General features: G+C 36.9%; 1 protein-coding gene across 21 annotated transcripts in view; it reads right to left on the bottom strand.

Annotated features, from left to right (window-relative positions):
* Nucleotides 1-10,829, bottom strand: part of Dlg2 (discs, large homolog 2 (Drosophila)) — a 1,924,417-nt gene that overhangs the window by 5,768 nt on the left and 1,907,820 nt on the right. For all 21 annotated transcript variants that reach the window (XM_013511774.1, XM_013511776.1, XM_005379786.2 and 18 more), the window contains 2 exons: nucleotides 5,824-5,933; nucleotides 1,108-1,199 (listed from right to left, as the gene is read on the bottom strand). In XM_013511774.1, the coding sequence (XP_013367228.1) occupies nucleotides 1,108-1,199; nucleotides 5,824-5,933 (202 nt within the window). The remainder of the gene's footprint in view (nucleotides 1-1,107; nucleotides 1,200-5,823; nucleotides 5,934-10,829) is intronic.

The following is a 10,829-nucleotide window of genomic DNA, read 5'->3' as shown; positions in this document are numbered from 1 at the left end:
TACTGGGAATTGAACTCAGGACCTTGCACTTGCCAGGCTGGTGTTTATACCACTGAGCTATATCCCTGGTCCTATTTGTAACTGTAAAGCTTAAAAATAAACTGGTATTGAAACATCATTTATGTCTTCAAAAGCAGTCCTCAGACTACATCAATTATAATAACTTATTCCTGAATAAAAAGCACTAGTTGGAATGTACATTGTTTTGATTTTCTTACCTGGATGTTCTTTTAAGAGGAACTGTAACTCATATTTTAGTTATTATTAGAATCTCTAGTATTATTCAATTACAAATATTTACAAACTGCTATCCCACTGACATTTTTCATATTCTGATTAAGATAAAAAATATTTCATAATAGGTAATTCAGGAGGAAAGTTCTTGTTTTTAAACCAGTGAAAATAAGTTGTAAAGCAAATTCCACAAAGTTTGATCAGTTTTTCAGTTTAATTGGTGTTCCATGAAATCAGTTCGGAATAGAGAGCTTAAGATATCCAAAAAAGAGAAATTATTCTATTATTCTCAACCTTCATGTTTCCCAAGAAACATTTTAAAAGGAAATAAAAGGTTTTACACTGAGACTTGTCACAGAGTTAACTAAAACACAGGGATGGTGTGTGTGGCTCAAGTGCTACTGATGGGGAGACAGATTCAGGTGTGTCCAGGCAGAGAAAAAAGGTCCTGAGACTGCTGCTCAACAGCACCTGCTCTGGACACTGCTGTTTTGAGCCCTAACAGTTTCTTTTCAAATTTTCTGATGCCATCAGGGAGATGGTTTAACAAGGTAGCAATGCCTAAAATCTCCTTAATAGCAGGAGATAATTCAGGCTGGCACTTGTGCCACTGAGCTATATCCCCGGCTCCAATAGCAGGAGATAATTCAGAGGCATCTGCCACTCTTGGTGTTTGGTAGGGTCAGAGGACTCTGGGAACTGGCTGTATCTGAACATAGAACCTAGAGCTCTGACTCAAACGGGTATGGCAGAGAGCAGATGCATAAAACAAATATTAGGGATTCTCTACAGGGAGGTTTCACCAAGGCCGGAATCCTCTTTATACCAAATGTTTATCTCCTTTCTCATAGTACCAGGGTAAGGGGGACTTACCTGTAAAATATTCTCCAAATTCTTGCTCTAGTTTAATTGCTCGATCATATGTTTTCTTGGCTTGTTCCTCTGTTAGACGCTTATTCATCTCCCTGGGAAAATGACAGTTTGGGCTTTAGCACACAAGGGGCACATAGCAAATCTTTAATATTGAAAATTCATGGCAAAACAGAATCCATAGGAAGCATAGTTAACCTTGCCTGTAGCTTCCTAGTCTTTATTCAGGACTCCTCCTTGTTGGACCAGTTCTAGCTACCAGGGCTCCCTGCCAGGGAGCTTGCTTCTCAAGGGCCCCACATTGGACTGAGGCAGAATCGCTCTCCTTAGGAGTTGCTGGTCTGGTTGGGTCCCTGTTCTGTCCCCTGCAGTAGCCTGGTAGGGCGAAGCTTCGTCCATGACAGGCTATAGGGTGTTCGCTCATCTTGAGCCTTTCACTTTTTCAGCATGAATGGTCCTATTTCCTTTATCTATTCTCTGTGGGATGTGCTTTCTAAATCCAAACTCTCCTGCATAACCTTCTCTTGATTTTATTCTAGCATATTTTATCCTCTCTTAAATACGGGACATAGACTTGAAGGGGATGCTCCAGGGATGGTCCGGGCAGGAGGCAGGATGGAAGGAAAGGTACGTATATCTCGGCTCTTCACTCCTCGTCACATCTGAGAGATTAGACTTCACTGCTCTCAAGTCCTGACCTTGCAAAAACCTCTAATTTCTTGCCTTCTTCCTCTTCCTCAAGGGCTAAAGTTTCCACTGTGTGTACATTTTCCAAAGAAAATAGGGCAGACCCATTAGTATCTCTCAGGCCAAGGAGGTATTCTGCAGCTCTTGCCATTTAACTTTCGCAAGTGTGGAGGCAGGCCTATTGCAACAAGGGCTCTGAACTACTTCTGTTTTTCTAACCAAATGAAAGGTGAAAGATCTACTGAGGGAGGACTGAATTAAAATGGACATAGAATGGAATGGATGCGCCAGAACTCAAATATTTTTAAGTAGACTATCATGAAGTAACTTAGTCCAATAGTGAGCCAGGATAAAGGAGCTCGAGATAAAACATTTTCTATTTCAATAGGCACAGGGGTACAGCTGGATAGAAAGAATTACTTCTAATATTCTAAAGCACAGTAGGAAAAATATGTATAGCAACAATTGATTGAATATTACAAAATAGTATATATAGAACATTTTGAATGTTTCTAACATAGAGAAATGATGTACATCTAAAGTGATAGATATACCAGTTTCTGTGATCTGATCAATAGCACCATATTTGTGTGTCAAAATTTCATTTGATGCCCCATGCATATGTACAATTATTATGTGTCAATTACAAATAAAACAAATAAACCCTAATGCCTGCTTTGTTTATGATAGGAGAATGGACTGTAAAGGAATTATGCCTAGGACTATCTGTCTTTTTCTATTTGTCAACCATTGTTCTATCAACTGCATATAAATGTTGAACCATTATAAGATTATTTAAACCTAACCTCTCTCAAGGACATACCAAGGTAAGAGAAAAATGGAATATTCTCTAATTCTAAGATCCAATTTACTGATTCATAACCAATGGTAGCTTTATCCTCCCATGACTTCTAGGTGTTAAAGAAAGCCCAGCCAAATGCAAATATTTTAGTTGGACCATCAGAATACCCTAATGGGGCATGTAGAATTTCTGAAAGCATCACTGCCTTGTATACCACTTAGAACACTAGAGACTGAGGTCAGAATACTTGGTATCAGTCATCCCTCTTCCCAGTGTAAGTTTGTGAAATATACCCATCATCCCAGTTAATCAAGGCTGAGGTAGGAGAATTGCAAGTTGGATGCCAGTATGGCAATTTAGTAAGACCTTGTGTCCAAGTCAAGTAAACAAAGAGAAGTGGGTCTTGGGTATGTAGCTCAGTGGTAAAACATTTGCCTAGCTGGGTTCAGTGTTCAGTACCATCAAAAACAAAAGCTCAAAAAACAGCCTCCCCCATATCTCTGTTATACATGCCCTTGATTTTCTGCTTCTCTGAAGAATCAGTTATGTATGTGCTAATATGCTCTGTGGTTTGATGTGGACACTGCACTTGAGAAATAATGTGTGTGATGATGTATCAATGTCTAAATGTGACAGCTGCCATGCTTTCGTTCCAACTGACCTAGCATTCACTCCTTCCTGGGGAATGGGCAATTCATGCCAATTTTGCTCCTGAAGAAAAAGCCTGAGAGTGGAGTGAACCGTAAACATGCAGCATTAGTAATGAGATCGCACTGGTCTGACTGTCATCATCGCTGCCCTTGAGACCCAAGGATATGGCTGCAGCGAATTACATCAGGTTCACTGTCCTCATTGTGGAATCCAGCCTTCAACATGTTTAATTTTTCCTTGGTGATAAGTAGCTGTGTCAGTGCCTGAAGGCAAAACTAAATAAGTCATCTGATAGTTGTGGAAGGAAGTTGGCCCTCTCCTCCTGAGCACCAGATGGGACTGACTCCCAACATCCTACTGGACCAAATGTGCCACTGCTATGGCTTCTTGGGGCCCCGCCTCCTTAGGAAACCATTCATCAAACTGTGTGTTTACAATGTAAAGCCTCATTTTTCTAAAGTAGGACCTGAAGATGCTGTTCCCAAGAGGTGAGGGGCATTTTTCTCCTCTTATTAATGTTAGCGTTACATCTAATGCTTGTACCATGCAGCTTATTAGTGCGACATAGCTGACTCTGCAGAGAAGCATAAAATCAAGGGCAAATATAAAATAGATTTTTTGGGGGGTGGGTATTACTGAGGACTGAATCCAACACCTCACACATACGAGGCAGGTGTTCTATGATTGAGCTACCTCCTATCCCCACATCCTTTTAAATTTTATTTCAAAACCAGGTCTTGCTAAGCTCTTTACATATTATCAGTCACTTGACAAAATGAAATGTGTGGGGCTGGGGATTTAGCTCAGTGGCAAAGCACCTGCCTGGCAAGTGCAAGGTCATGAGTTTGATTCCTGGTACCAGAAAAAAAAAAAAAAAAAAACTGTAAGAAAATGAAATATATGGTTGCTCCACTCACTTTGTGCAATGCCCAACATAGTTTCCCTTATATGGAGAAATTTAATATATTCTATTGGAGGTAATAATACTTAGAATTGTTATTTTATCAATACATGTTTTCACATGTCAATCGTGGGAAAAGTTCTTCAGTATACTTTAGTATCTAAATTCAGTATAATTTAATATCTAAATTTAAAGGTAATAACAGTGACCTCCCAATTTTATTTCCTCATCCTGGTAAAAGGCCTGTGCCTGTCTTTTTTTTAAGAGAATATATTTTGTTTTAAAGATATATCACTGACAATTTCCCCAGAGAACAATCATGTATTTAATTTAATTCTCTCAGTCTGCCATTCTAGCTACTGCAGATAGTTTTGCTCTTTTATCCTCAGAAGATACCAGAATAGAACAGGTAGCTGAGATCTTGGGTGAATAACTGCTTTTACCTTTGAGATTAAATATTTCTCATAGTTTTCCAATGTCTCCTTTCAGTTCACTTTGAACCTTGTCAGTATGCTTGTGAGGCCCAAAGGGAAGCAGTGTCTGAGTAAGGCTGCCATAACAGACACACAGGCATTACCTCTGGTACTCTTGTGGAAAGACTGATGCTCTGCATTTCACAATGATACCATGACATCAATCCTTTAAAAACAGAATAACTTCATATCCTTCATAGTGTTAATGACTACTATTTATTGAGTATTTATTCTATACTGAAGATTGTATGAAGAACTTCTTATTCATGACTTTATTGTTTGATCTTTATGCTAGCTCTATATGTTATTTATTAATGGCAGGTATAAAGGGGAGGAACTAAATCTTAGTGAGGTCAAGCATAACTTTGTCCAAAGTTATGGTGATGGATCACAGGCCAAGCTAAGAACCAAACCTAGCCCAGCCAATTTTAAAATCTCTGCTTGGATCTTCTTTATTCTGCTATCATTATGTACTGTACTTTTACTTTGTGTGGGAGTTGCTTTCTAAGCTGTTGGTGGTGAATTTGGAGCATCTGTGGCAGGCTGTTTATCACTGAAAGCTCTAAAAGGTTTGCTATCACTTGTCTAAGTTACAGATGTTTTATTATATCATGAAGAAGTCTATAAGAACACTGCCTATATATGAAATTTTAATTTAAAAATTATCAGAATTCTATTACAGAACAAAATGAAATGCCAATGGACAAAAATTAAAATGTTGGCTGCTCCCTTTATAAAAAATTCCACCTGTTTCAAAAGAGATTGACCTATGAAATGGTTCTTAGAAGTAAGAGATAATTCAAAGAAAAATGTCTCATCATTTGGAAAACCAAACCAATGATCACAACAGCAGCAATAACAACAACAACAACAACAAACTGCCCACAGAAACACAAGCCACACAATAAAACAAACAAAAAAACCAAAATCAAACCAAGCTACCCACAAAACAACAAAGAATTAAAACTAAAAACTACTTGTGAAATAAAAAAAGAACCAAGAAACATCAGTGAAGTTATTTTCATGAATACTTATATCCCTAGCAGCTCAAAAATTTGCAATGTATTTTTAAACGTGGAATGTTTAAAAATTAACAATGGCATTTCCTGTTTGTAAGCATTTGTGCCAAAAGTCTGCTGACAGTCTGCTGTGTACTATGGAAAAAGGAATGAGTTGGATGCAGCTCTCCAGCCCCCTCTACTTACATCAGAGGTTCCAGAGACTTGGGCTTTATGAAGATGGCAATGGGATAAAGCTGGGCAACTTGTAACCGCTTGATAGCATTTCCCGAAACATCAAGTATACAGTGTTTGCCCTGGTAGGAAGAGAAGAGAAAGCTAGGATTAACTCTGAAAGAGTGGTCAAAAGGGTCTGTTTTATGTCAAATACCATGCTATTTTAGTTATCATGCCTCCTGTATGTCTGGAAATTAGGTGCTGTGATGCCTCCAGCTTGGCTGGTTTTGCTCAAGATTACTTTGGCTTTTTAGAGTCTTTTGTTGTTTCCATATGAATTTAAGTATTTTTTTCTACTTCTGTGCAGAATGTCATTGGAATTATGATGGGAATTGTATTGAATCTCTAGATTGCTTTGGGTAGTATGGATGTTTTATTTCTGCTAGTCCTTCAATTTCATCAGTGTTTTGTAATTCTCATAGGAGAGTTTCTTAATGGCTCAGTTAAATTTGTGCCTGTGTATTTTTTTTTTTTTTAATGTAGGTATTGCAAATAGGATTACTTTCATGACTTCATTCTCAGCAAATTCATTATAGGTGCATAAAAGTAGATTCTTATGTGTTGATTTTATATCCTGCTACTTTGCTAAATTTGTTTTTATAGTCTTTTGCTGGAGTCTTTATGTTTTTCTGTATATAAAATTATATCAGCTGCAACAGAAATAGTTTGACCTTTCCTTTTCTGATGTTTAATGCTTTTATTTCTTTTCCTTTTCTAATTCCTCAGTGTAAAACTTCAGGTACTACGTTGTATAAGAGCACAGAGAGAGTAGACACCTTTTTTTAAAATTCCTGATTTCAGAGGAATTGCCATCAGGTTTTCCCCCTTTCTGTGTGATAGTTGGCTATGAGTTTATCAAATCTATCCTTTATTATTTTGAGGCAGGATCCTTCTATAAAAGCAGCTTGGGATGAACAGTGAATGACTTTTTTGATGAGTGTTAAATTCAGTTTACTAGTTTCTCTTTGTTTGTTTTAGAAACAAGGTTTCACTACATTGATCTTTAACTTGAAAGGCTCAGGCAGAACTATCACTTGAGCCTATAAATAGCTGCAGGGTTACACATTACATTCAGCACACTTGCTGATAATTTTGTTGTGAATTTTTGCATCTGTGTTTGTCAGGGATTTTTTCTAATTTTCTTTTGTTGTGTCTTTCTCTGGTTTGGTAATGGTAAGAAATGCGGACCACATAGAGTAAATTTGAAAGGATTCCCTCCTTTCTAATTCTATTTTTTTTTTTTTTCTTTTTTTGGAGACAGGGTCTCACTATGCAGTTCAGGCTGGCCTTGAACTCACTATGCAGCCCAGGCTGGTCTCGAACTCATTGTGATCCTCCTGCCTCAGCCTCCCAAGTGCTGGGATCACAGGCGTGCACCACCATGCCCGGCTTCCTCCCTTCTAATTCTGTGGAATAGTTTGAGAAGGACTGACATTGATTCTTTAAAAGGTTGATAAATGCAGGAGTGAAGTCAAATGGGCCTGAGCTTTTCTTTGTTGGAAACTTTTACTGATTTAGAATCATTACTTGCTGATTCAGGGTTTTTATGTGCTCATGGTTCAATTGTGATAGGCCATGCATGTCTTGAAACTTGTCCATATCTTCTGAATTTTCCTATTTGTTAGCACATAGCTTTCATAATAATCTCTACTGATCCTTTGTAGTCCCATGTATCAGTTGAAATATTCCCTTTTCCTCTCTGATTTTCTGTCTTTGGGTCCTCTCTTTTTTCCCTGGTGAGCTTAGCCAAAGGTTTATCCTTTTCTTTTTTATCTTTTCAAAAACCCAAGTCTATGTAGGGCCTTTCATGTGTGTGTTTTAGTCTCTTTATCCAGAGACTCTTTATTTCTGCTCTGATTTTTATTTCTTTCCTTTTACCAGTTGGGGTTGGTTTATTCTTGCTTTTTAATTCTCTGAGATGCACAATTAGGTTATTTATTTGAATTTCTTGGGTTTCTTTTAAATGCAGGCACATATTGCTGTAAGTTTCCCTTGGTACTGCTTTTGTTGAATCCCATAAACTTGGATGTGTTGTGTTTCCACTTTCATTTGTTTTGATAATATTTTAAAATTTCCTCCTGACTTTTTCCATTCAAAAGGATGTTTTGTCTCCATGTATTTATTTAGCTTCTAAAATTTATTTTGTTGTTGACTTAGTTTTGTTCCATTGTAATCAGAGCAGACATAGGTTATGATTTCAATTGTTTTGAATTTGCTAAGACTTACATATGGTGTATTTTAGAGAAAGTTTCATGTGCTGACAAAAAGAATGTGTATACTGCAGCTAATGAATGGAATGTTCTGTAAATAGGAAGTCCTTTTGATTTACAGTATAGTTTAATTTTGTTTCTCTGTTGAATTTTGTGGGGGAGCCTGGATGATCTACCCACTGATGAGAGTGGTGGATCTAATTCTCCCTTTAGGTCTAATACTGTTTATTTTACAAAATTGGGTTCTCCAACTTTAGGTGCATATATATTTATAATCATCATATCTTCTTGTTGAATTGATCCCTTGGTCATCATTATAGTTAATTTTCTTTGTCTCTTTTCAGTTTTGTCTTGAAGTCTATTTTGTCAGGAATAAGCAAAGCTGCTCTTGCTTGCTTTATGTTTATGTGGGATATCATTTTTTATTTGTTCACTTTCAATCTGTGTGTGTATTCACTGGTGAAGTGAGTTTCTTATAGGCAGCATATTGATGGGGTTTTCTTTTAAAAAAAAAAAAGATTCAGCCAGGCTACATGTTTTAATTAGAGAATTTAATGTACTTATATTCAATGTTATTACTGGTAAGTAAGGACTTGTTTTTATTTTGTTGATTCTTCTCCTAGTTGTTTTGAATAATCTTTGTTCTTTTCTTCAACTTTTTTTGTTTGTTTGTTTTGAGACAGGGTCTCACTATGTAGTTCAGGCTGGCCTTGAACTTACTATGTAGCCCAGGCTGGCTTTGAACTCGTGCATTAGCCTCCTAAGTGTTGGGATTATAGGCAACCATGCCCGGCTCCATCTTTGTGCTCTGGCAGTTTGTATCTACTTTTCTGGTGTGATTTGTACAGTCATAGTGTTAGTGATGTTAAACTTCTGAATGTAAGAGTCCTTCAGTCATATTTTTTCAGGTTGGTCTGGTGTTCATTATTTCTCTCAGTTCCTCTTTTTAAAGGACGTTTTTTGTTTATTGCTACATTTTAGATATACATAATGATAACATTCATCATAGGGATTTGCACCTGTACATGATATCTTTCTGCTTCTTTTTTTCCCCATTCCTCTTCCCTTCTTTCACCCCCTCTTCCTCTGCTTATTTGCAAAACTTTGTTTCCATTTTTTCCCTTCTATTCTTTTTTTTTCTTGTCCCTTATTTCCTTTCCTCCTCCCCCTCTTTTTCCCCTTCTCATTTGAAAATCTTGTTCCCATTTCCCAATATCTATTATACATTTTGATCCTTATTTACACTTTCCATTTTTCACACCAGAGAAACAATGTGGTATTTAAACATGTGTGTCTGATTTATTTTACTTAAGAGTATGGTCTCTAGGTACATCCATTTAGATAGGAATGTCTTAAGTTTATCCGTCTTTATGGCAGAGTAGTATTTCATTGTTAAAAAGTCCCACATCTTTTTCATTCATTGATCAGTTGATGGGCATTTGGGCTGTTTCCATGATTTAGCTATTATATATGGTGCCACTATAAACATGGGTGTGCATATATATTACTGTGCAAATAGAATAGCTACCCCTATTGCTTGTCTGGGAAGGACTTTATTTCTCCTTCATTTCTGAGGGATATCTTTGCTAGGTGTAGCAGTCTTGGTGGCAGTTATTTTTGTTCAGAACTTGGAATATGCCATTCTACTCCCTCCATGACTGTCAGGTGTTTGCTGAAAATCTGTTGTTAGACTAATGAGATTGCTTTTAAGTGTGACTTGGCATTTTCCTATTGTAGATTTTAAAATTTTTCTCTGTCTTGTCTTTTCTATGGTTTCACTATAAATATACTGTGGTGAAGTTTTTTTTTTCTGGTTGTGTCTGTTTTAGGTTCTATAAGTTTCCTATACATATAGTTCTTGTATCTCTCCCAATATTGGAAAAGTTGTTACTATAATTCAGTTGAATAGGCATTTCATGCACTTAACTTTTTTCCCCTCTTCAGTTTTGCATACTATAAAAATGCAGATATTTGTAAATTTAATAGGTCCCATGGGTCTTGAATAGTCTCTTCATTCTTCTGCGTGGGATATTTCTTTTTTTTATTTTTATATTTTATATATATATATTTTTTGTCTTTTTTTCTGGTACCGGGAATCAAACTCATGACTTTGCGCTTGCCAGGCAGATACTGTGCCACTGAGCTAAATCTCTAGCCCCATGCCTGGGATATTTCAAAAGACTTGTCCTCAAGGTCAGACGTTCCTTCTTCTATTTGATCTATCTAGCTGTTGAGGCTTTCAACCATATTTTTTTATTTGACTTTTTGAGTTTTCAATTTCCAAAATTTACTTTTTTCTCTGCTTTTTCAGGGTTTCTCATTTATATGCTGCATTTTCTCTGTTTCATTTAACTGTTTATCTGTATTCTCTTAGATCACATTGAATTTTTTAATACTTGTTCTTTTACATTATTAGGCATTATATCCATATCCAATTGTTGCTAAAGATTTACTGTGATCCAAAAGGAAGTATCGTGTTATCTTGAACTTTTCTGTCTATTCTTCCACACTGAGATTTGTTTATCTGATCAAGCAGGTATCTCTGCCACCTTTCTGAGGTGGCATTTGTAGTAAGCTTTCTCCTGTGGAGTGTTTCACAGTACTGGTTTACTGATCATGTTGGCTTTGCTTCCAGTTGGACACCATCATGTAGTCTTCTATAGCTGTGGTTATTGACTTCAGCCCTGGTAGCAACAGCAGTGGTGAGGAGCCACAAATACTTTTCCTCTGACCAATGAATGGTGAGGCCAAAGATACTGTATTGGG

This window comes from Chinchilla lanigera, unplaced genomic scaffold (assembly GCF_000276665.1).
Source record: "Chinchilla lanigera isolate Chin_1 unplaced genomic scaffold, ChiLan1.0 scaffold00013, whole genome shotgun sequence".
NCBI classification, from domain to species: Eukaryota; Metazoa; Chordata; class Mammalia; order Rodentia; family Chinchillidae; genus Chinchilla; species Chinchilla lanigera.
Note: the sequence above shows the minus strand (reverse complement) of the source record. Positions and strands in the feature narration are given on the sequence as shown.